This window comes from Oryzias melastigma, linkage group LG9 (assembly GCF_002922805.2).
Source record: "Oryzias melastigma strain HK-1 linkage group LG9, ASM292280v2, whole genome shotgun sequence".
NCBI lineage: Eukaryota > Metazoa > Chordata > Actinopteri > Beloniformes > Adrianichthyidae > Oryzias > Oryzias melastigma.
In genome coordinates this window covers 8,047,505-8,072,341 of record NC_050520.1, presented here as the reverse complement: position 1 = coordinate 8,072,341, position 24,837 = coordinate 8,047,505, and the positions used below count along the sequence as shown (strand labels likewise).

At 39.6% G+C, this 24,837-nt stretch overlaps 2 protein-coding genes across 8 annotated transcripts; one reads left to right on the top strand and one right to left on the bottom strand.

Moving 5' to 3' along the window:
* On the top strand, positions 1 to 15,899 carry LOC112148922 (LHFPL tetraspan subfamily member 2a protein). Of its 6 annotated transcripts, none has more exons than XM_024276344.2 (6): positions 1 to 156; positions 704 to 776; positions 1,183 to 1,384; positions 1,505 to 1,597; positions 9,756 to 10,361; positions 13,162 to 15,899. In XM_024276344.2, exons 5-6 carry the CDS (start codon positions 9,971 to 9,973, stop codon positions 13,416 to 13,418), a joined length of 648 nt encoding a protein of 215 aa, XP_024132112.1. In that variant the 5' UTR covers positions 1 to 156; positions 704 to 776; positions 1,183 to 1,384; positions 1,505 to 1,597; positions 9,756 to 9,970; the 3' UTR covers positions 13,419 to 15,899. The 6 variants fall into 6 exon arrangements, with proteins under 6 accessions (XP_024132112.1, XP_024132111.1, XP_024132108.1 ...); XM_024276343.2 differs by having other exon boundaries at positions 1,178 to 1,384; positions 1,510 to 1,597; XM_024276340.2 differs by having other exon boundaries at positions 1,178 to 1,384.
* Positions 15,201 to 24,525, bottom strand: LOC112148575 (secretory carrier-associated membrane protein 1). 2 transcript variants are annotated; one of them, XM_024275804.2, is made up of 10 exons: positions 24,053 to 24,525; positions 22,675 to 22,755; positions 22,377 to 22,487; positions 21,744 to 21,755; positions 21,405 to 21,513; positions 20,075 to 20,203; positions 19,843 to 20,002; positions 19,581 to 19,682; positions 18,188 to 18,305; positions 15,201 to 18,057 (listed from the first exon to the last, which is right to left on the bottom strand). In XM_024275804.2, exons 1-10 carry the CDS (start codon positions 24,107 to 24,109, stop codon positions 17,896 to 17,898), a joined length of 1,041 nt encoding a protein of 346 aa, XP_024131572.1. In that variant the 5' UTR covers positions 24,110 to 24,525; the 3' UTR covers positions 15,201 to 17,895. The 2 variants fall into 2 exon arrangements, with proteins under 2 accessions (XP_024131572.1, XP_024131573.1); XM_024275805.2 differs by lacking the exon at positions 21,744 to 21,755 and having other exon boundaries at positions 24,053 to 24,522.
* Between the last annotated feature and the right edge of the window lie 312 nt (positions 24,526 to 24,837).

Genomic DNA, 24,837 nt, shown 5'->3' with positions numbered 1-24,837 from the left:
GGGGGGGAGATTTCATGATCAGATTTGTTGCACAGGTGGCGTCCAATGACAGTTCTACACGGGAATTCACTGAGCTCCTGAGAGCCTCGTGCTTGATTTTATACACCTGTGGCCAGGCCAAGTGATGAGAAGACTTGATTCTGATCATTTGGATGGGTAAGGGAATACTTTTGGTGTTATAGTATAGCAGGAGAGAGTATAAAACAAAGGGATAGTGGGAAGTCAGGGCGGGATCCCACAACTCAGAGAGGAACATCCAAGAAATATTTAAACTTTTGTTGCACAAAATGGAATATTCATAATTAAAAGACCACTGGAAGTTATTTTGCAATAGATAACGGTTCAGAAATTAAACTCAACCTCTTTTTGATAGACATTATCAGTAAAAGTACACTGTGTTTCTGGAAAGAAATTCTGAATGAATTATACATTTTTGCTTTTCCCTTAAAAACATGTTTTTACTATAAAGTTTATACTTCCTCAAATTAAGATGTAACCACTTTCTTGCACTTTAAAGGCCAAACGAAGTAAGAGTGTCACGTTTTGAGGCTTTTCTCCAGTTCTTTCTGACTGTGTTGTGGGGGATGGGAGCGGGTGTCCGGAGGAGGGAGTGGAGCTGCAGGAGACGTCAGATGGGGGGCTGGCTTTGTAGGAGGGAGAAGGGAAAGAGAAAAACGTCCTGAAGAAAGGCTGTGCTTTTCAGTGAATGACTGCTGGGAGAGCTGGGCTGCCCTGGGCAGACACCCACGACCTCATCGTTCTGCCTGCAGAGTTTGGTGAGTGAAAAGCCGTGCAGCAGGAACACTGTGGGCATCAGTGGACGGCTGTGGAGGCTGACATTTATTTGATTTATGTCTGTACATACTATGGAGGCATGTTGCTTAAACTTCCTCAAACTGTTGGGTGCCTTCGTCAAAGTGACTTTCTACTGTTTTAGTAGCATTTACAGGACACATTTATTTGATTTTCATCCAGTTCTAGTATTTATATCTTATCCCTTATGTGGAGAAGTATTTTTTGACTGCTTGTCAAATACAACACGTGGTAGGATAGCATCCCACAACACATCAACTTTTTCCATTTTCCTGATGCCTCCGAGTCCTAAATCCAGATTTAAGACGTGTCCATGGAGCGTCCCTCTCCCCCCTCTTTCCACCACAACCTTCTGTCCTTGAAGTGCAGGGAGGAGGCCCATCTACGTGAGAGCCACCCATGGAGCTCTCGGCCTGAGACACACTGAGCCGGCCAGGAGGGGAAGTGGTACTACATCATGAGCACAACAAAAACCAGAAACATCTGTGGTGTTTATACAAGCTCAGCTCAAGGACAAACTAGTCGCTGTTAAAGAGGAACAAATCATCTCTGTCAACCGAACGACCGACGGGTAAACAGAAATTTACAATTCAGAAGATATACGTTCAGTAAATTCCAGGCATTGTTCTTTAGTGCTGTTAAATTAGCGTTAACTTTAGTGTAATTACCCCAACCTGACATTTTTTCCCAGAATAGGTTTTGGCAGGTGTAGACTTGTATGTCACAGAGGGAGCCAAGTGAAGGTGATGGGTGCAAGAGATTGCTTCACTTTCATCAGAGCAAGGTTTGCCTTGAAGCTAGTTAAGAAAGATTTTTTTTTTTAAATCTTAATTTAGCCTCTGGTTCTGCATTGAGTTTATGTTTAGGACCGGTTACATTTTGCTTTCAGACTGTTTAATGTGTTAATTTTTTCCTTTGAACATCATGATCCTTTGAATATATTTTTAAGGATCTGAACGGTGTGTTTTCAGTTGAATAGTGAAGAAGAGTTAAATAAGGCCACTATACCTGAGTTTGATGCTTCAGTTCACATGGCACTTCACTCACAGACATAACTTGGGTTTCAAACTTCCTCCCACAACATTACACAAACAATAGGTTGCTCATGAGAAAGTAACAACTACAAGATAACAGTTTTATTTCAGAATCTATGCTTTCAGGTAATAATTGGCAGCTCTGTCCTGTATTTATGGGTCTGGTATCGAGCTAAAGGCTGTTTTTGGTAAACACCCTGCAGGATTAAACCAAATCATTTCAACACAATGATGCCTTTGTGCATCATTTTTATGCTCTTTTTCTCTCAGGTTAATTCTTCTTTATCAGCTTGTGATTGCTTTTGTTTAGCAGATTTTTCTGGAGTTTAAAGCTATAAATTATAGACCCACTCCGATGACAATTGTGTTTTTGGAATTGCGGCATTTTTCTGATGATGGAGGACAAATATTACAAAAATTAAGCTTAAAATTGTATTTTTCTATTGAAATTGCTGTGATTCAGGCCATAAAAAAATGTAGTTAGAAAAATGTTATATTTGTGATGTAGAAAATGATCGGCGTGAGACTTTAAACACAATTTTGGCAGTAGTTTATTAGAAATTTGCCTATGAGTTGCTGGCAGGAATGTTGGTGCAGAGTAAGCCCGTCACCTCTTCCCATCACCCATCCATTTATACTCTCTCTCACTAGCTTACGGCCCCCATAACCCCAACCTAACAGTAGTGGTGCAACAAAAATGGCAAGCAATATTGGAGTTATCCAGCTGAACAGTTTTGAGTCAGATGAGGAAAATGAAGATGTACATGAAAGGGAATGTATCAGAATGGAGCTCAGGGAGCTTGTGGCCCAACTAGTGTATTTTCTACATCACAAATGCAATCTTTTTCAATTCGCTGCTCCCGATTCACAACAATTTGAGCACAGGAATACTCAGAAATGCAGCAAGAACATGCTAAAACACCAAAAACACAATTTTTATTCGGGTCTTTAAATGTTTTCTCACTTGTGAAAGCAGCCAAACAAGCTGCAAATGTCTGAGTGCAGCTTTAAAGTTTTTATTTTCCCAACCAGTCTGGGAAACAGATGTTTTTCTGCAGACAATGTTACACTTGTTACAGGGAAGATGAGGCAGATGTGCTCAGAAACAGTTGACTCTGCCTCATTGGCATGTGTGACGACGGGAATGCCCGCCATAGAAACCTATAAAGACAAAACAACAGGTGCAGAGCAGCAGCAGCAGCAGAGCCGGGCAGTCGCGCCTGTTTTTGAGGGACAAAAACACAAGGGTCATTGAAGGCTTTTGTGCGTCACAAACTGCAGGCCCACAGGGGGCCACGGTGACCTGTCGCTAAGAGAGAAGGAGCACTTTGGGCTGTCGTTGAGAGTTGAAGTGGGAGGTGTGTGTGTGTGGGGGGGGGGGGTGTCGGCATGTCTTTGTGCACATGAAGAGTCTTGATTTTATCCTGGTTTTCTTGGCATGCACACACACAGAAATGAGTCTGGCTGACACTTTGCTGGAGCATTCATGCGTTCTGATGCAATGATGCTCCGGATGAGTGGACGCAGCCTGGCACCTTTCAGTTTATGGATGTATGTTTGTTTTTGTGTGTCTGTGTGTTTTCTGGTGAACTGTTAAAGGGGAAGTGTTTACTTTTTGCTTACATTTCTAGGTCTTCTTGGTGTCATTAGGGTTGTCGGTCTGGTGGTTGTGTACAAAATTCAGAACTCGTGGCGTTCTTTCCCTCGTCATCGAATTGTTTTATAGTGTTTAATCAGGGTCTGTGAAATGAATCTAATTGGGTGAGGCACTGTACAGGCTTTTGGTGGCGCCCATCACTCACAGACTGAAGCTATGAGACACAACTTGTGGTAAAAGTCCATCCATGGGAAACATTTCTCTTCTTGCAGCTCTCTCATTCCGTGTTTATGGAGGGCAACAAAAGTGGCGGCTCACATGGTTATGGTTAGCAAAGCTGACTGACTAAAGCATGAGAGGTTTCTTTAAAAAGAGAGGCTCTTGTTTCATTAAATGTGGGGCAACTGAGAATGTTTCATGTAAATGACCAAACGCAACTTTCTGGTGTTTCTCTCGTCTGTTGAGACTTTGGTATGAAGAACGCAGGTGGAACTTTTCAACTTTTCAACATCCCTCCCAGTGTTGGATATGATTGGAGTTTCAAAATCAGTTTTTTAGGAGGTTGGTGCTGAAGTGTTGTTGCTCAGCAGATAACAATGATTAAAGTTTTCAAGTCAACACAAGATCCGAGCCGTGTCTGAACAAAACCCTGATGAAGCAAAGACAATAAAGCCTGTCTTTGGAAATTAACTGGAAGTTCAGGCTGCATTGTTTTCTTGTGCCTCATTTCACCTTAAGCTCGACCGACTGAGTCCTGTTATTTAGGGAGGACACGTACGGTTCCTTCCTTTTGTTTGTTTTTGGTTTCTTGGCTTTAGAAGAGCTGAAAAAAACATCAAATTCTCATTAGTGGTTTATGATTTGCTTAGTACCCAGAAGATGGTGAAACACCCTTCTGTGTGGTTTTGGTTTGAGTGCGTTCCTCATGGCTTGTCCAGATGTTTGACCAAACCAGAACAGAGCAGGCGCTTAAGGGGCAGTTCGCCTTGGTTTGAGGTTTCTGGTTCAGGACTTTTGTGTGTGAGGAAAGTCCATTAATAGAGCAGCGTTGGACCACTACAAGTGGGAGGTCTTCCTATCTGAGTATTTGGGTCATATCTCACAGGTTTTGTGGGTCAACATTGCTCTGGACCTCTCTCCCGCCCACCTACCCCTCAGATTAGACCGGCACTCATTACCTCAGCAGCTTGGCATGCGACCAGCTGCTGATATCTCAGGCCAATTACGCTACAGTTACTCCTCAGCGGCTTCCTCTACGGCCAACTGACTGACCCACTTATGCCTCTAATGGGATGCTTTGTCTGAGGATTTGACCGAAACTGATATTTTGGTTCATTAGGAGAAATTTTTATTGCTCTTCAGACAACTACTGATAGCTGTTTTTCTACATTTGTCCAGGGGAAAGTCTTCAAGTGATGGAGAGACTGCTAAAAATAATTTAGCTCTCACTGCATGCATGTGTGACAAGTGTTGGTTTCTGTTTCAGCTTTTAAATATATTCCAGAAATGTTAACCGTTGGTGACAAACATCTGGAGAGAGCGGCAGTAACAAAGATCTGACGGCTTCAGGGAAAATGTCAGAAGCACCAGGGAGGTAGAGACCTCTCACCCACTGTACCTTTGATCACCCAGTTATGAATGAATCATAATTCTGAGTGTCTGATGCGCCGTGAAGTGTAAAACTACTCCTCCCTCAGGGGTCACTTCAACACAAAGAAAAGGCTGACCCTAACGGGGAAGCACTGCTGGAGCGCTTTCCCAGAGTTCCGTGCAACAACCAGCAAACAAGTGGAAAGTTCTCATCAGTTTCAGGATGTGGTGACCTTTCTGCGCACTAAACAACGCAGCAACACGTAAAAGAAGCAGCAAATAAAGCTGCAGTGCAGATCAGTCAAACAGATAAAGAGGTCCTACTAATTTCCGTGTGATGCTCTTTGAAACCCCTGGAGAAAAACTTTTCATTACCCTCTGATTGCACGCTTGTGAGCATGCAGAACGAGCGAGGAGATTTCCTGTAAGACTCCAGGATGGCTCACAAGGTGCCTTCTGACTGCCTCAACAAGGTATGTTTAGGCTCCTTCTCTGTGTTTTGAAGGGGCAGAGCTGCTAATTTGTGGGCACTGCAGTCTTAACAGACAGCGCCATGCTCAGGCTGGATAGACTGTAATCAGCAGCACAAGGAAGCGTCACCAAGTCAGCTTCAAACTGCAAAGATGTTTGCACACATCACTAAGGGTACAGAACATTTTAAAAGAAGCTGTGCTGTAGGGCTTCATGTGGAGTGTGGTGTGAAAACATTGTAGCTGCTGCAGAATGGAAACTGATAATGATAAGGGGAGCCCTGATGTGTGGAGAGGCCTGAAATAAACTCGAGGACCATAATAGAAGGAATTCCCTGAACTGTCCTCAACCACATTAACCCATTTCAAAATACCTGCTAGTATTTTTGACTGACTCCTCCTCACAACCACAGATCCCCAGAGTCACAAACGACACGCTCCCGCAGATATGACTGCTGTAATCCTGTCTGAGGATGACGCTTTGGGCAAAGGAACAGCATCTTCAAAGGAGAAGACACTGAAGCTTCCTGTTTATTTTAGGCCACTTCCCTTTTTGACTCACAGAATGATGGTTTGCAACGACTCAGCTCAGTTGTAATCAAATAAAACTATTTATTTATTTTATGTAGACAAATTATTGTGAATAAGGTTTCAAGAGTTTGGTTCCACTTCACCAAGGCTAGTTTATTTGTGTAACACATTTCAAACTCATCATCTAAGTGCTTTAAGGAAAAAGACAAAGTAAAAGAATGTGGACAAAATTCATAATCTGAACAAAAACTAAAAAAATCAAATCACAAGTGAAGCAGTAAAATCCATCTTGAAAAAGCTGTGACGTAAATGCTACAGTCGACGAGCCACAAGCTCCCTGCCCCATTCCATTCTGATGCATCCACTTGAAAAACAAAAAGATCCAACAATGTTTTTGTTTTTCTCATCTAAGCTGCCATCTGGCTCCAAACTGTAAGGTTGGATAGCTCCAATATTGTTCGCCATTTAGGCTGGAGGAGTGAGGGTTTGTAAGATGGCAGGAGAGAGTGTAAGCAGAAGGATGTCGGGAAGCAGAGGGGGGCTTTCTGTATGCCAACAGTCCCGCCCACAACTGAGAGGGGCTGTAAGCTAGAGGGAGAGAGTGTAAACAAAGGGATGATGGGAAATGAGGGTAGGCTTACTCCCTGTCAACAACTCAAAAGTGAATTCAAATGGACTCCTGCTACTCTGCAGAAAATATGTCCTAAAATCAACAATCCTTTTTTTTAATTTGGCCCAAAAACTGTATAATTATAATAAAAATAATATTTTTACAATAGTTTAAAAGATGTGGACTTTTAAGTCAATTCTGAGAACAGAACGGATGTTGTTGTACTTCCTGGTTTCAGTCAGGACCTGATAGAATGAACCACAGCTTGACCACATCACTTCTATTGAGTTCAGAGAACATTTCAGTGATCTAGCCTGCTGGAAATAGACACATTAATGCCCCTCTCTAGATGTAGTTTAGACAGTACCTTTAATTCTGCCTATATTTTTAGTACTTCTTAATTCCAATTGCGTTGGATCAGAAAACCGGATGCTTGAAAACGCTCAAACTAATGATGCAGCTACTAAAGTGGGCGTCCCAAAGTCTCCCCTCCCCTTTTCCTCACCCTGGCCAGCTGCACTTAGGTGTGTGAGACATGATGAGTGTTCAACGCTTGTGCTGTAGTAAATTACGATTCTGGCTCAAAACTGTTAGATCAGATTGATCCAGTATTGCTTGTTGCTCTTTTTGCCTTGCTAATGTTAGCTTAGGGCTAAAATCTTGAGCGTGACCCTAGGCCAGAGTTCTTGAACAAAACCACACATGCACACGGAGAACATGCCAACTCCACACAGAAAGCTCACGGCCAGGATCTGAACCAGGATTCTAGCTGTTTGATCAGCTCTAACCACTACGCCACCGTGCAGCCAAATGATTTTTCTTTATTTCTCTGGGCCAGACATGATTATCTCAGTTTTGTCTGTGTTTAGCCGCAGAAAGCCACACATTGAATCTAGTGGTCCAGATTCACCTGATATGAATGAAATGTAAATCAGAGTGTCATCTGCATAGTTGTGGTCAAAATTACTGCTGCCTTGTATTGGCCAGACAAAAGGAAGCATGTGAACAAAGGAAATCCCAGAATGGACTTTTCAATTTGCTTGATGGGAATAACAGTCTCAAGAAAGTAAATTAATACCCAAATAACTAAATGCTCCAAAAAGGATAATTATTTCGTGAATCACAGCTGGATATGATCAGCTTCAAATCACATACCTGGTGCTTTTATGTCTTTGTCATGTTTTCTGGCTCAAATGTATTGGCATGCCACTTTTTTTTTTAATCTCTGAAAGAGATTGGGCTCTCTTTTTGTGGCCAGTGAAACCCAAAGTTTTGCCTTGAAATGAGTCAGATTGTATCAGACGTTATTCAGCGTCAGAGCTCATTCTTCTCTGACGTGGTGGGAGGATTCACAACCTTAAATAGAGGCTGGAGCAGCAGTTTTGTGTAACACAATCTCCTCTTTTTCCCCCCTCAGGTCACTGGAGTGATTTAAAGCTCCTAATGAATGTTTATGCACTGAACTTTTCATCCTCAACAAGACGACAGATTTAGTGAAAGTTAGAGCAATGACACTAGAAGACATGTCTGCTTTTGTGAATTTAAATCCATTTTAAAAACAGAAGTGTGTACATTTTTAAGACCTCTTAAGCCTTAATAATGACTCTTTAAGATTCACAAAAACTTGTCATTAAAAAAAGAAAAAATACACATATTTCTTGTATTTGCATTAGCCCAGCAAGTCTTTATAAAACCCTTGGAAATAAACCCCTTAGCTTAATATATCAAGACTGATTTATGATTCGTCTTTAACTTGTCCAGACTGGAGAGGATTACTTACCTCCAACATACCAGTAAAGTATGCAAAAAATGTTAAATAATGTCCCCTCCTGTATGAGATACTGATCTGTCTGTTCTGCCTAGAAATCAGTGGGAAGCTCGAAAAGCCTCTTACATCCCTGATGTGCGCTATCATCCAGATTTCAGCGAGTCGGCTGTGGTTGTCTTTGATGCCGGAGGAGGAAGAAGACTTTTTAGTTCAGAATGAAGCATCAGGAACTCAACCTGATGAGAAGATTTTAAGAAGTTCAGTCCTGTTTGGTTAAAAAAAAGTGTGATGGATAAATCATCTGCTCTTTTTGGACAATAACAAGCAATCAGATTGTGAAATGAGATAACAGAAATAAAAGTCAAGCTGCAGGCTTATAAATTCTTTTCCATTTTTATTGGCTTGAGGTTTGTGGAAACTTGCTTCGTCATTGTAATGTGAGCCTGTGGTGTGAACACGCCGCCTGAATTACAATGAAAGTTGTGCTTTTGCTTTACCACCCTGACAGAGAAAAAAAAACAGCTGTAATTCAAGCTGTTATTTATTTAGATATCTGTTGTTTCAGCTGTAAACAGCTTTTTTTTTTAAGGAGGAATAGCAAAGCATTTGTAAAGTTAATACGTCAACTCTCATGCCTGTACATCTCACTGGAATTCCTCCCTCTGCAGGCCTTGTTAGTTCCTGAACGTGAGAGATGGATATCATAAAAAACCAGAGTTATGCCGTCCCAGTTCACATATTTTCTGGGTTGGTCACATCAGAAGTATCTGTGAAACCTTGTATTTCCAAGAAATGCTGGGATGGAAACTAAGAGAAAGCTGCTGGCAGAAACTTCTCACTCAAAATATTGTTGCTATAGTGACATCAGCAGTAAGAAATATCAGAGAATTCTCTGTTATCTGAAGACTTCTAAACTTGAAGGCCGCATGCTGGAGTATTTGTTTGAATGGCTAACGCAGCTCTCGTTGTGTGGTTTGTCACAGTCGTGAGGATCAGGCATGCTCTCTTTCTTGTTAAATGTGGCATGCTGTAACAGAGCTCCGCACTGATCCGTGATGCCAACATTCACCAGGCTGCTTTCTTACTGATAAACCTGAGCTCACACAATCCTTGTTTGTGGTTTATGGAGAGTTTTCCTGCATTAATTGAAGCATTTCTCCTGATAAACTCACAGCTTGATGATTGCAAATTTGAAAGATGAGTGTTTAATTAAAAAACAGAGACATAGAAAATAGCACAGATCGATGAGTAAGGTTTATGATTCATCATGTGTTTTCCCGTCTGTGCATGTCTAGTTTGATTGACTCTTTAACTTTCTAATGTCTGTTCTTGTGGGTTTCAGGCGGCACCATGAGTACAAGAAGCTGCTTTAGAGCGCTGTAGCTGTTTGGAACGACGGGATCCATCAGAGAAGGAGAGAAGAGGCTGTCCTGAGAGAAGAAACATCTGCTCTGAGGGGATAACATCAGCCATCCAGATTGGAGCGAGGAACTTACCTCACCATCTTGCTTTAAAGAGATTTTGAGGATTTGTTTGAACCGTCTGAGAGCAAACGCCATGTGTCATGTCATTGTGACGTGCCGCTCCATGCTGTGGACTCTGCTCAGTATCGTGGTGGCCTTCTCTGAACTCATCGCCTTCATGAGCCCCGACTGGCTGCTGGGATCTCCTCATTCAGACACTGAGGGGAACGGAGTGGACTCTGGAGAATATAGATCATCCCTCGGCCTCTACAACCGCTGCCTCCGCATCGGGGTGAGCTGTGGACCCTACGCTGATACTTTTGGGGAAGTTGCCAGTGGATTCTGGCAGGCTGCCATGTTGTTTCTGGCAGCGGGGACGTTTGTGCTGGGGCTTGTGGCCTGCATCTCCATCTTCAGCCTGTGTTTTCAGAGCATTTTGAAGAAGAGCATATTTAACATCTGCGGACTGCTCCAGGCTATTGCAGGTGAGACCAAACACACTTTAACATCCAAGACTCTTGTTGTCTTATATCTGCAACATGAGGGTCCATTAATTAGGGCTTGGTATCGGTAATAATTTCGAGAAACGATTCCAGAGCCTGACCGATTTGATTCAAATTCTTTCGATCCTCTCAACTCAATTCAATTTTGAGCTTACACGATTCAGATTAACATTGTAAACATTGTTCTGCCTCTCCTGGAGGGCGTTTCAGTTTGGCCACTAGGTGGCGATTGCACGATGGTATTACACTTTTTTTCAAGAAAAATAAGCAAAGTATGAACAAAGAACGGTGCTTTAGACCACAAATGGTTACTTTTAAAAATATTTTCTTAAAGGGGCCATACCATGATTTTCTAAAGCCTTTCAGAGTGAACCATATCCAAAAACATGATCACATATCACATCATATATGATACTTTCCTACCCGGAAGTACAACGACTTGATTCCCGAGGCTCCGCCTGCTGCTGCGTGTGGCTGACGCCCATTTCATGACGTCATCCTAGAGTGTTTTTTTCTTTGTTTCTCCCATAAGAATAAACAGTATCCACATTTCTTCATAGATGGATGCACATACCACATATCTGCCTTTAGTAGCCCTGGCCATCACTAGACTGATTCGCAACACAAATACACTCAACGTCTGCACAACTGTGCCCCTGTGCCCCGTCTAAAGTAATAAACACCTGATTGAGCTGGAATTTATTAAAGAGTGGACACAATTAGAAGATATGTAGTATTATGCATTTATAACAAACATTTTTTTGCTGATCAACACAAGCTCTGTGGAGAAATTGAGTGTTGGTGTTAAATTGGGAACGGTCCAATAGGAGCAGATTCTTTTTGGTCGGGGCGATTTACATCGTGCTGACATCAGCACAATACGGCCCGCTCATTTTCTTGGATATGGGAGGGGCTGCTGCTGATAGTGCAGGTTTTTAGAGGATTACTCTTAAATGCATGGATGAATTATAAATACGGCTTTGTGGTTCTGTACAGAGAGAAATGAACAGTATAATGCACTTAAAACCTCAAAAAGTAGAATTTTCATGGTAGGGCCCCTTTAAAAGTGTTTTGAAAATTCATGCCTGTGAGTAAATATGGTCATTTAGTCAGCAATGTATGTTTACGTCAACCATTAGCATTAGCCATGCTATGGTAAATTCCATTAAATGTTAGCATCAAGCTAGCTGACTTTATTAGCTTTATGAAATCGATTTATACTTTTATTAATTGGTTATTGATTAGGGTGGCCCAAAAAACATTTTTCCTTTTTTCACCTAATTTGAGCAATGCATTTTGGTCTACTACCCATTTTAGTTAACACATAAAATTTTTAGGTAAAATAAACAACATTTAGAGGTTGCACAATGTCATAGAAAAACGGCCCATCTACCATAAGCGCTGGATAATATAAATCAGTAAGAACATCAGTTTAAAAGTCTTTATTTCTTAAGGTATCATATATATAATAATTATATAATGCAAAGGAAAACAGAAATGTTCTAACACAAAATTCAGTTTATTTTGATATATATAATTATTAATTATATATAAGATATGAATCAAAATAAAATACCATAAGCTGCATTCCAGTAATACATCTATTACTGCTTATTCACAGGGAGAAATTGCAAGACCTTTGACAACTGTGTTTTTCTTTGAGTCAGGGTAACTTTTCCTGTGCTGTTGAATCACCTGCAGTAGGAATTGTTTCTGATCTTCTGATCTGGTTAGAATAGCAAAAAACTTTTCCTCTCAGCCTGTTTTCTTGTTACAGGGTTAGACATTTGACAAAATGCATAATTGTGTTCTTTCTTTGTTGGTGATTTGACAGTTTTGTCAGTCCTGTTCTGCCACTGCTAAACTGATACAACTCTACAAGTGGTGCAGTGGTTTTTGGCTTATTAAAGAAATATAATGGAGTATATAATGAAAGTGGTAGAATGGACAGTATGATGAGTACATATATACTGGATCACTAACAGCACATAAGACATTATATTGCGACAAACCGACATGCTTTTGCTATTTGAGCGAAAAGTCTTGGAACTTCAAGCGGCTTGTGCAACCTCTAAAATATCTCAGATTTGCCTGGAATTTTAACCCTGTAGCCTTTGCCTGTATGGTCAAGGTTTGCAGGGTTCAAATCCAGGAATTTATGAAATTTATTTGTTTGTGTGTTTTTATGGACCACCCTATTATTGATCTATTAAGCTTAAATCGATTCATTTTCTGTCGAAGTAAAATTAAAACACATTTTCTAATCTTCTGTTCCACAATAGGGTCTGGTTGCTGTTCAGAGGCAAAGTTCTTAATGCATATATTGCATTATATACATCTTTAATTTTTATTCAGAAAATATGATTACAATAAGTAGCACTACTTTTAATTAGTACTACTATTTAAATTTCTTGGCAAGTTGACAATTTGTATTTTTTTCAAAAATTCACCAGAATAAATTGTTGCATGCTGCAGCTTAAGCTCTATTGTTGATTTGCATTTGTTTTCACATTGGGCTCTCACAGGTGTGTCAATGAAGGGATTAAGACAGCATTAGGTCATTGCTTGACCTCATGTTTTCAGACCGAAAGGCTGGAACCAGCTGTTTGTGTCCTCTTCTCACAAGTCTCAACCTCGTCAACTAAAGAATTGATGTAATCTTTACCACCGTTGAGTCACCGTGTTTTTTCCTGGCAGCCATTTTTCCTCTCTGTGGTTTCATCCTCGATGTGAATAAAATCCTCTCATCTTGCCGTGTGTTCTCTCCGTATCTCTGCCTCAGGTCTGTTGCTGATGGTGGGCCTCATGCTGTACCCTGCTGGCTGGGGTTCACAAAAGGTGATTGTTTACTGTGGCGCTGAAGCTGCACCCTTCAGGCCCGCTAACTGCTCGCTTGGATGGGCTTTCTACGCAGCGATAGGAGGAACACTGGCTACCTTTCTGTGTGCCGTCCTGTCTGCACAGGCGGAGATCGCCACCTCCAGCGATAAGGTTCAGGAGGAGATTGAGGAGGGCAAAAGTCTTATCTGCCTGCTTTGAGCCAAAGCGGCCTGAAGACGTAATGTGGACTCGCGCACGTCTCAGTGCACTTACAAGTCTTACAAGCTTCCTTTGATGAATTCTGCTGAATCCTACGCAAGGAGAATAACAATGGTTTCGCTTTCTAGATCTCGAGGTCACGCTCCCACAGTCTGTTTTCTTATCTCAAACAAAGCACTGTACTTATAAACCCGATTACGTTAGTGAATAACATAGTGGTGTGATCAAGGACAGAGCTAGCGCTGCTGGTGAGATGATGTGGATGTTTATAGCCTCATAATGATGTTAATCCCTGTGGTTCACCTGCAGACCCCAGCAAACCGCTAATCATAAGCAGATGTTCTCATCAACAGGCCCAACTTAGATGTCATCTGTCTGTAATCAAGTATCAACTCCTGCGAATCCTTCATTCTCCTACGTTTTAGAGTGAATCTTCTGAAGCTGGGGCTCACTTCAAAGCAGGTTTTTTTTCCTGCCGGATCGTTTGATTGCTGATTTGATAACTTGGAAAAGATGACAGAAGAGATAGTTGGCAGATTTTGTAAGTGAGTTATGTGTTGCTGATGCAGGTTGTGCAGCAGAGGTGCAGAATTGCGTCACTTTTTCCACACCTTTGTTTTTTGGACATTATTTCATGGTTGATTTTCTTCAAGATCTTACTTTTGGACTATTTTCACTCACTAATGGCACCCCATGATTTTTTTTTTTTTTTTTTGCACCTGCCCTGGTTTTTGCATCTGGTTACTTTTCTGCTCCATATGTCACTGTAAGTGCTGCCATTCCTGTGCTTTAATTTTTATGTAGATGAGATGTGCAATATTTTTGCGTCCATTTTTTTTTTTTTTTTACTGAGAGTAAATGGTCTCAGACAATGAACTGTGTCTGCCTGCTTGTTTGAATTAACAAGAATGATGTATGCAATGTGATGCAATGCAATACAATATTTTTTAACTTAAAGTCCCACTCCAATCATCTTAAATGTATTTTAAACTTGTTTCCAGAGGTCTTATAATTAGAATTATGCAGTTTGTAACCAATATTTATGCATTAAAAAAATGTGTCGCTTTCTAGGATATAGTTTCTGCAGAGCAGCAGTTGTTAATTAAAAATTTGCCTGAGTTGTGGGCGGGGCGTGTGGTGGTAAGCAATCCCGCCCTTCTTGCTGCTGAAAGCTCTCTGTTTACATGCTAGCTGCTAGCTTCACACCCCTCAACATTACGATGCAACAAAAATGGAGATCGATTTTGGAACTATACAGCCATAGAGATTTGAGTCAAATGCCACTTTTATGAGTAAAACCAGAACATTAATCTGGTCATCTACAAGTGGATGCATCAGAATGGAGCCTAGCAGGAAGGTGGTGGCCGACCCAGCAGATTTTATACACCACAAATAAGCTCTTTTCAAGCTACAATTTTTCCATCTGCTCTTGATTTACAATGTTTTGATTTGAAAAAAATACCCAGAAATTCAATTTCAAGCTTAATTTCCTAAATGTATGTACTCCATCATTATTAAATAATTTAAGGACTTCAGGAAGGTTATTTGCTGAAAACTGCTGGTTCTGTACCTTTGCTTTCAGAGGAAACACTGACACCTAGCGGTAGAAGGTAGATATTACAGAGAATATTTCAAGAACTTTTTGAGGGTTTTGTGTTAGTTTTGTCCTCAATTAAAAAAAAAAATAGCACATCAAGTGTAACATAAAAGAACATCCAAATAAATAAAATATTTTATGTGATTCCATATTATAAATGATACAAAGCTTCATAAAATTAGGTCTGCAAATATTTCTTTGAAATTTTATTTCATGTTAATACCATAAATATACAAAACTGAAACTATTTCACATGCAACAAAGGCCAGACAGGGAGGATTACTTTCTTTTTACATGTGACTGATAACAGGAATCAAACTATACAAAATATACAGGTGTCCCTTTTGGATGAGGTTTTTCTCTGGTTCAGTGAAGTAACACGGTCACAAGTTGAAAACAGAGTCGTCTCATGTCAGCAAACCTCTAAACATATTCTGTGCTGCAGACCAGCTCGCCAAAGATATGAAGAAAAATACCACCATGACATGGCTTCAGATAACAATCGCTTCAAGAACAAATACAAGGTGATATAGTGGGTGAATTTGAGTTTTTTTTTTCTAGCCTAAAGCAGTAAAACGGGGGAACACATCACAAAGCAAGATTTGAAAACAAATCCATATGGACATTTGGTAGATTTCTCACAGCTTTTCTGGATATAGAATAACACTTTAGGGAGCTTATTCTTTGTCTCAAACGTATCGCGATCAAACATTCGCATACAACAAGCACACTTCTTGCAGGACCAATTTACAAAGTCAGTGTTTGCAGCCAAGCTGATGCTGTGACCATGTCGTTACAAAACCCCATGACGGCAACAAAACTACAGACAACTGAAATGCAACAACTTAAATAACACCATAAATAATAGTAAAAAAAAAAAAAAAGTTTCACACAAAATGTGCGATCCAAAAAACTATTTCCCATCACTTTAGGGACCATTTCACAGATAAGCAGCCACACCTGTTAGGCGTGTGTTAAATGACACGATCAAATCCCTGTGAGGGGATGGTAGTCTGTACAGGTTGTTACACTGTTGTTACCAGAGGCAGGCAGGATGGCCAGAAATGAACTTTAATGGCTTTAGTTCAAAATAATGCTCTTCAAGTAAAAGCTGCTTAAATATTTACTCTAATAAAACTGAATGGCAAAAAAAAAAACACTGAATGGCAGCTTTGACTAAATCTTATGGCAAAAATAAACTGGTATTTCCAGATATATTAAAGGAATAAAAGAGAATCATCTTGTTTAGTCAACAAGGCTTTCACTGAAGTCTGGAATAAATACTGATGTAGAATAGTTGATCTTTTGCAGGTTTTAGAAAAAATATTTGGCCAATTTAAACCATTAAAAATCAAGTTTGTCTATTGTTTTATCATTCAGTAAACAGTTTATAAAATAAAGGTTGATTTGCCACCTGTACACCGTTGCTTTGACCATTGTAGACATAAGTTTGTTGTTTCTGAGATTTTGAAAAACACTGACATGAACTGATATTAAAAGTCTTTAGAATAAATGGTATAAATTTACCAAACTAGAGGAAAATACCCATTCCAGTGAAATAATTTATTTTTTCCCCATTCTAAATCTACTCAACTGAAAGTAAAAATGTTTTTTAACAAAAAAAGTTACTTAAGTAAAATGAATTACCCACCTCTGGTTGAAACAGCACATCAGTTAAAGTGTTACAGTGACATCACTGAATGTGGATCCAGTTCTTTTTATGTTCATTTTGGCCACTGCTGACAGCACAGATGAGAATGGGCTGCAGGTGTGTGTGGTACATATACACAGCATTAGTGTTTTTACCTCTTCTTATACGCAGAGTAATCCTGACTGCAGCTCTGTTAATGTTCAGGTCATCTGTCACAAAAGGCAGCTCCTCGTGTGAGGTTATTATAAACAGGAAATGTGATGGTGGGAGGAGCCAATCAACAGGCTCAAAATCTATAGCAGCATTATTATTTTTTTTACATGAATGAGAAAAAAAGAAGAGTAGTAGTGTTAATGGGTGCACAATTCAAAATAAAAATACACATCAAGCCGTTAAAACCAACCTTCATCTCACAGCTGTTAGAACATGCAGTCATCTCCCACAGGACCGGGAGGGACAACGTTAGGCAGACATTCCCCCAAAAAGCCACTTGTGTAGCCTGAAGAAAGGCAGTGACTGAATGACTGAAGCTCAGGTGTGCCGCGCATGCTGTCATGCTTTCAATCGGGAGTTGCTGGGCGAGCCCGACCAGCGTAGATTTAAGAACAGCTGATCAAGTTAGAGGCGTTGCTGACGAACAGCAACAGATTCCTATTTATAAAATAAAGTTTACCATTGGGAGAATGGTATTTGTCTCATCATAGAAACACCGATCTACACAAGGTACGGTTTACCTTTCAGATCTTAAATGTCAAAGTGCTGGATTACTAAAAAAAAAGTAGTGATTTTCTTAAGTGAAACACACATTTGCACAGAAACCCGCACACGCACTGTAGAGGTCAGCGAGGAAACAGAACGAAGTGCCAACCACCATGTTCAGATTTTCACAACGCTACACTAAAGTTTTCGGGCAGGAAGTCACCATGACAAAAACAGGGAATCCAAGAGCTGCAATCTACGCCTGATGGGATCACCTCGAGAGGACAGGAGGAGCGGAACGTCAGAGTGTGAGAGATAAAACCCCACAGCACATCGCTACCTAATCGATGCGAGGACAGGAGACGGGAACTTTTGATCTGATGTTAGAGAAGATGAACAACTCTGGCTAATCTCTGCTACTCACCGCTATGAAGGGAAGAGTGAGCTCCTGACATTCAGAATATTCAAGCCAGAGTTGTGCGCCTCCATTATGACAATCTGTGTGTAAATGTGTGTGGGGATGTTGGTCTTTAAGGATGAGCTTTGAAGGCCCCGCGAGCAGCATTGGTAGCAGCGTTGGCTGCAGCGTTGGCGGCTGCAGTCTGAACCGTCTTGTTCGACATGACGCCGGTGGCAAACTCCTGCTGCGCCTTCTCAAAACTAGCACCAGTGGTTCGGTACAACGCGTGCACCTAAACAGAAGATTTGTAAACATGTCAACATTTCTACAATAAGGCTTTTGAAATTCTATTTACACATGTTCACTTTGGAGTATTTTCTTTACAAAAACTGCACTTTTGTCAGCAGTTCTGTGAGCCTTACCTTTTTGAACATAATGAGCGAGCCAACAGACAGAGCAGTGAACAGAGCAGCAATAAGCAACATGATGATGCCAACTGGGATGTTGGTGTTCAGACCAGTCAGAGCTGCGATCCAGCCGCTGGAAAACCAAAAGCAACACAAGCCAACTTCAGAAAACAAACAGAGCAGTTGTCCCTATTCTCCCGGCCACTTTTTTATCCATAGACAAAAAAAAATTACATATGGAAACTTATATTTCTGTTTTGCTTAATTTCTGGTTTTGAAAGAAATTTCATTTTGGAAAACTACCCACCATGACTCACGCTCGACTCACGTGAAGTAGATCACCTCAGTTATGTGTCTATTTGCTACCTTCTTAAAGTAGCTGCTATAATTGCTTATTTAAAAGTCTCAAGATAACAAATAAAAAAAAAAAAAAAAATCCCTTTGGAGAGTTTTTTTGGAGAGAAAAAAGTCATTGGTGAATGGTAAATGGCGTATACTTGTATAGCACTTTTCTACCTTTTATTTTGCTTTATTTATCCGTCACACCTCAAAGACCCACTCTAATTAAAATAGTGTTTTTAATATGTTCTTGTAGCATTTTACTCATGACGAAAGACATGATTAAAATTGATCGGGACTAAAATTGCGTTTCTGAGAAAAGTGGATGTTTGAAAAGGTTCAGATCCATGACGCAGGTTCTGCCGTGGGCGGGCCAACGTCTCACTTTCTCTGCTCCAATTCTACATTCTACACTTGCAAACAAATAAAACCTAAAATGTGGCTGAAGTTAGCCTCCACTTTGATGTTTAAGGGAAAATCGGCGTCACATTTTAATGAGTCAAACACAAAGTCTAAGTTTAAACCAGCTGCAAATATTTTACTGAGGAAAAAAAGTCAATAAAATAAAGTTGTTATTTTGTGGAAACATGTAGAAGAGACATTTAAGAATTTTCTAATTAAGCTGGTATCTGTTAAGAAATTTAGAGTACAGAAAATACTTCTTTTGCGTTAAAGAGAGAAGATGAATTCAAAAACAAAATATGATTTATATTTTTGCCTTAAAATATAATCTGAACCTGAATTGACCTCTCAATGATATAATGGCATTCTAAGAAAAAAAACTGTAATGTTGCCTTTATTTAATTATTCTAATATAATAACTTTTACAAATCGATTACTTTCTTTCATTGGAATTTTATCATCTGTAAAACATCTACAGGCAGTTTCAAATTGTCATTTTTAAACTCAATTTCATGTCGTAGCATTTTATTTTGAAACAGGAAACAGGAAGCTTAAAGTAAGAAAATGCCAACTCCGTTAATGAAAATAGGTTCCCGACATTAAACCTGATGGGGTGGGGGATCCCTGTTATAGAAGACGGAAGACACGGAGAACTTGTAAAACTCACCATGTTCCCCAGCCAGTGATGCCGATAGATTGTAGGACGTGAACTCCAAACTGACAGATGTAGACGAAGAAGAAGACAAAGAAGCGGAATGAGCTGTCACTCCTGCAGTCAGAACAGAATTGGAAGAATTTAACACCAAAAATTCCTCTGATCCAAACACTTTTTACCACTTTTATATGTTAAATATATAAAGTATGTAAAGGGTCTATTGCTTGTTTAGTTAAAAAATGTGTCAAAGTGTAATTCTTGTGTTTCTGCTTACCTGAATGCACCATAAAGTGGTCTGTACCAGCAGATGAAAGAACATGGAGTGAAGAGCAGAAACCAGAGCATGGCCAAACCAAAATCTACGCCGCGAGACGCATCTACAATGAACCACGACAGGCAGCCGAACATGTTCACAAAAAGAGTTCCTGCATGGACTGGCAGAGAAAACAAAGGGTTAAGGTTTGATAAAAAACAATACCAAACCGAAGAGGTGGTTGTCCACTTACACATCCAAAGGTTGTACATAATCTTTACGGTCTTCTGGAATTCTACGGGAATGTCCACAGCTATATCATGGTAGAAGCACGGACCAACGGGAAACTTCTCTGGAAGTGGAGGCCAGTTGTTTTTACGACCTGTGTGGACAATATTTCAAAGTTAAACAAAACATATACTATTTTCAAATGTTCTACTTTGGTTTTCAAATGTAAAATCAGTTTTTTTCCAATTCTCTTGGTGATCCTGATTCATCTAAACTAGGGCTGTCAACATTAACGCACGTGATTAATTAAAAAAATGGAATGTTAATATTTATTAACACAAATATTTACACTTCCTGAAGCAACCATCTTTGCGTGAGATGGTCAGGCTTCCACTGCGTGCGTTAATTACTTATATTGAACAATTCGTTGGGCTTTATTCCACTTGTACCATAGTCACTTAAGAAATAAAGAAATATTCAATTGATTTTTAGTAGTTTGTTATTGTCATTTTTTTGTTTTGAATCACTTTTTCACAAAAAGCGTATTATTTTATACATAGTGCGGGCTGTTGTTACATTAACACGACAAGGCGTCGCTGAGCCGGCACAGACCTCGACTCAAATAGAAAGCGATATAAATGTTGATCATCACGATAGGTTAAATAAACTTTCACTTCTTACCATTTTTTTTGTCCAGATCATGAAGTAAAAGTTCGTTTTAAAGAACCCTGCGCAGTGATTTAGAACATTTGGGGAATTTGACCAAAACTTCTTTTTTGGGTGTGCATCCACACCAGCAGCCAATCAGAATCGAGAATTCACCTGGATCGTGGTATGAGATTATTAAAAGTGCAGATTTCTTATGACTGTAAGTCAGTATCTTTGTTTTCTTGGAATATTCCTGCAGACATAAACGTCTTTGCAGTTCTGCTTATCTTAACTGTTGATGTGTTTTGTGCTCACAAATTACACTTCTGGGATACCAGAGTTATTACTTTATAAATGTAAAAATTTAAGACAGCAAAAATAAAAGAAACGTGTTCTCTCTGTCATGTTTTTGTTCAAAAGCTGCATAGTGTCTTAAAAAATGAACCTAGTGAAAGATTGTGATTAATCACAACTCAGAAGTGCGATTAATCTGATGATTTTTTTAAAGCACCAATTTAAACCAAAACTATAGAGTGGAAATGTTAGTTTGAGTGGGACAACAACAAACTCAATGCCATCTCTGCAAAAATAAAGTAAGTTATGCTGTTACTGTGGTAACACACCGTGAGATTTGCTTTAATGAGTAATGACCGTTCAGATTAATGAAGTGCTGGTGGTCAGAGCGGAAACCTGAGAGAGCGACTGACCTGCTGCTCCGTGGGTCTGTAGCTCTCTCTCCCGACGGTCCAGCTCTGCGGCTTTCTTCTCCAACTCCTCCTGCCTCCTCAGGAGCTCGGCTTGAGCGCGCGCCTGGTCCTGGCACGAAAACACCCAAAACACTCATCATCTGTCTGCTAGGAGGACGGACGGCTCAAAGGTAAGAAATGTCCACTCAGATGAGTTAAATGGAGTTGGTTTGAGGTGGGGAATAAGAGGAAAGATTGCATTACTAATGTTCTACAATTGTAAACTGAAGGTTAGATAATGACAACATGTACATTTACTTTGAAAAAATGAGGTAAAAGAAAAAACAGATAAAAAAATACCTCAGTTCGCCGCTGAAGGGCCATCAGACAACACAAAGTTTATGAAAGAAAAGAGGAAAGATGAACCAGATGCTTCTGATGCAACTGTACAGTTAAAATGAAAGCAAATAGACAGCTAATGAAGGTTATTTAAACATGTGTGTGCAGTCCGAGCGCACAGTACTGTAGATTTAGCCTTTCTGTTGGAAAAACATGGCAAAGCCACCATTTCTAAAACCCTACTGAATAGACATGCTGCTTTCTGTTTTTAAAATTAACAGCAAAGTATTCAATCTTTGACCAGTCATGGTCAGACCAATGAGAATGACAACCATTAAAAGCATTGTGATTTATTTACTCTATTTTAGGAAGCAAAGCTGATAAAACCTAATTTGGCCATTTTCTTTTTAAATAAAACAACCAAAAAGTTTTTATCTAACTAACTGTTTTTTTGTCAGTTTTGGCCCAAAGTAAGAACATTCCCATCAGCAGGTGCTATAAAAGTTGTGCTATATAATAGCCCAATTTTAATCAATTAATAATACTGTTTCTATGTTAATACTTCTATTCTAGATTCTTGTCCGTTATTAAAATAAAAGAAAAAGCTGTGAATCAGTGGATTTGGTCCGGCTTCCTTCTGTTTTTAGTGAGTACCTGAGTTTGTTGCTGTGTGTAAGCTGGCGGCTCTTCCGTGGGCTTCATTATGGCAGGCTGTGTGTTCTGGGAGGGTGCTGGTGCAGATTTGGGGCCACTTCCAGGTGCTGCCTGCAGTCCAGAGAGCATTTATTACAATCATATTGGTACTAAAAAAGTCCATATCAAGTAGAGGCTGCAATTAGGCCACAAGAGTTTTCAGTGGAAGATAGAGGGATGAAATGAGGTCACTCACTAAGGGACAAATATATTCATGCAGTCTATTGATAATGATCATAAATCTACAACTTAAGCTGACCGTTCTGGCGTCTGTGAAGGGGTTGTACTCCTCCAGACCACCAGGAGGGGCAGATCGTGTCACTTGGGTCACAGAGGGATCCTACAGGGGAGAAAGGTCAGGAATTTAAGGAGTTGAAGGCCACTTAAGGCTTGTGTTTTACTAATTCACATATTTACTACATTTAATATTCTACTAATTTTACAAATAATTGATTTGTGATCAAACTATGAGGAAGGATGGATAACAAGGGGAACATGCACAATCAAATTGAATCAAAACGTGGATTAACTGGGATTTATTTGAAATACCAGACCCTTGCATAGACAGAATTTTTCCAGTGTAACCATAAATACATTTGTTTTACTCATACAACAAAAACCCTAGAAAAAAAGCATTGTTTGAAAGTACAATTTACAAAATTGTGTTTATCTATAATTATACTGGTATCAACACAAACACAGATAAAGACAAAAATTCTTCACATAAACAACAACTTTTTCTGAAACCTTTTTTTTAAATAAATCATAACCTTTGTTCATTTACTCCTACTTATTTTTTTTTAATCATAACAAAATCACATCCTTTTTTGGGAAGTCTGGTTGAAAATCAGATGCAGAATCCACATGAAAAGATTATTAAAAAGATGATTAAACTGTAATGGGGAAAAAAGCGTAAAGTAATATCTCTTGTACCAGTAAATCACATTCTACGCTTTTTTAAATTTTTGAAATAAAAGACTTGCCACAGGTAAACTTCCTGTTGCTTTCATCTGACACTCAAAAACAAATGTAATATAATATTACCATAAAAAGCTGATTTTTGTTGTTGTTGGTGATGTATGTGGGGGTTCATATTTTAACATTTTATTACAGATTATCCAAGAAACAAATGTCCTGTTAAATTAAACTGGCAGCAGAGAAATATGTGTCAATCTCTGTTGTGACAATCTTATCAGACGCTTTATCAGCATCACCTGCGTCCCAGCATCACTGATAATTCATTATATTCTGAATTATTCAGCTACATTTCCAGCTTACTTTATAAACCAATCAACTTACTTTTTAAAAACCAAAATTAAACGTTTGTAAACGATTTTTTAAGCTAGTATTGCCCTGCTAGCTAGCGTCAACAATGGTAATGCTCGACTGAACATTTACCACAACACTTTTGACAAAACTAGCCAGGGAAAAAATGTGCAAAACTATAGATTTTAATGTCTTCCTTCATATAACCAGCTTCTCTAAGCATGAGTGATATTGTAAATGTGGAGGCTAATGGTTTTGTTTTGATTCTCTCTAGCATTCAAGCTAACACACTTAGCATACATGCTAAACTAGCACTGGCCTCAATGGGGTCTCTAGCATCTGTTAGCAAGTCAACTAGCCGAGAGAGGCACCTGAAAGGGATTGCTGAAATCCGGGTCTGCAAACGGATTGCTGTCAAAGTCGGACATGGTATCGCCTGTCTGATAGCAGCCTCTTGTCTGTGAGAAGACCCCAAATCTCCAGGGAAGGACCAGTCCGTCAATACGACTGCCTCTCTTCTTTGTCTGCACCTCCTGCTAATGGAGACCCCCCTTGCTTAGCAAGTTAGAAAGTAGCACAAAAAATGGCAGGGGATGAGAGGATGCGTGATGAACGACAATGCAGTACGTCACAGTTTCAGCACCACGGCCAGCAGCACAGGCGGACAGGTACAGCACTGCTGGAAACAGGTGCGGTGGGGAGGCGCGTGACACTTCCGCCCCGCGAGCCCTTAAAATAAAAGCGTGTTTTATGTTTTACAGAAAGCACCTAAACTCCAGGAGAATCCATGGGTTTTAACAAGGTAGGATTTATTTGAAGCTTCTTCAGAGATTAGAAACATGTTAGAGAGACTTGGGCTCATAAACAAAAAAGAAATTGCATTTGGATTCGTAAGTTTGCCTTTCAATATTCTACAATTCCATTGCAAATCTTTATTGCTTTGGAAGGAACACAAGTTTTAAACAGCTATAAATAGACTTAGTTTTTAACAATTCTTCATATTTTGAAGCCCAATGAGGCAAATTCCTTTGTGATTTTGGGCTATATAAATACAATTGAATTGAATTGAACTAATAATAATAATAATTTAAAAAAAACTTAGTGAAAATATAACATTTTCTTAATAAAATGAGGAGTCATCATTTCAAAATCCAGC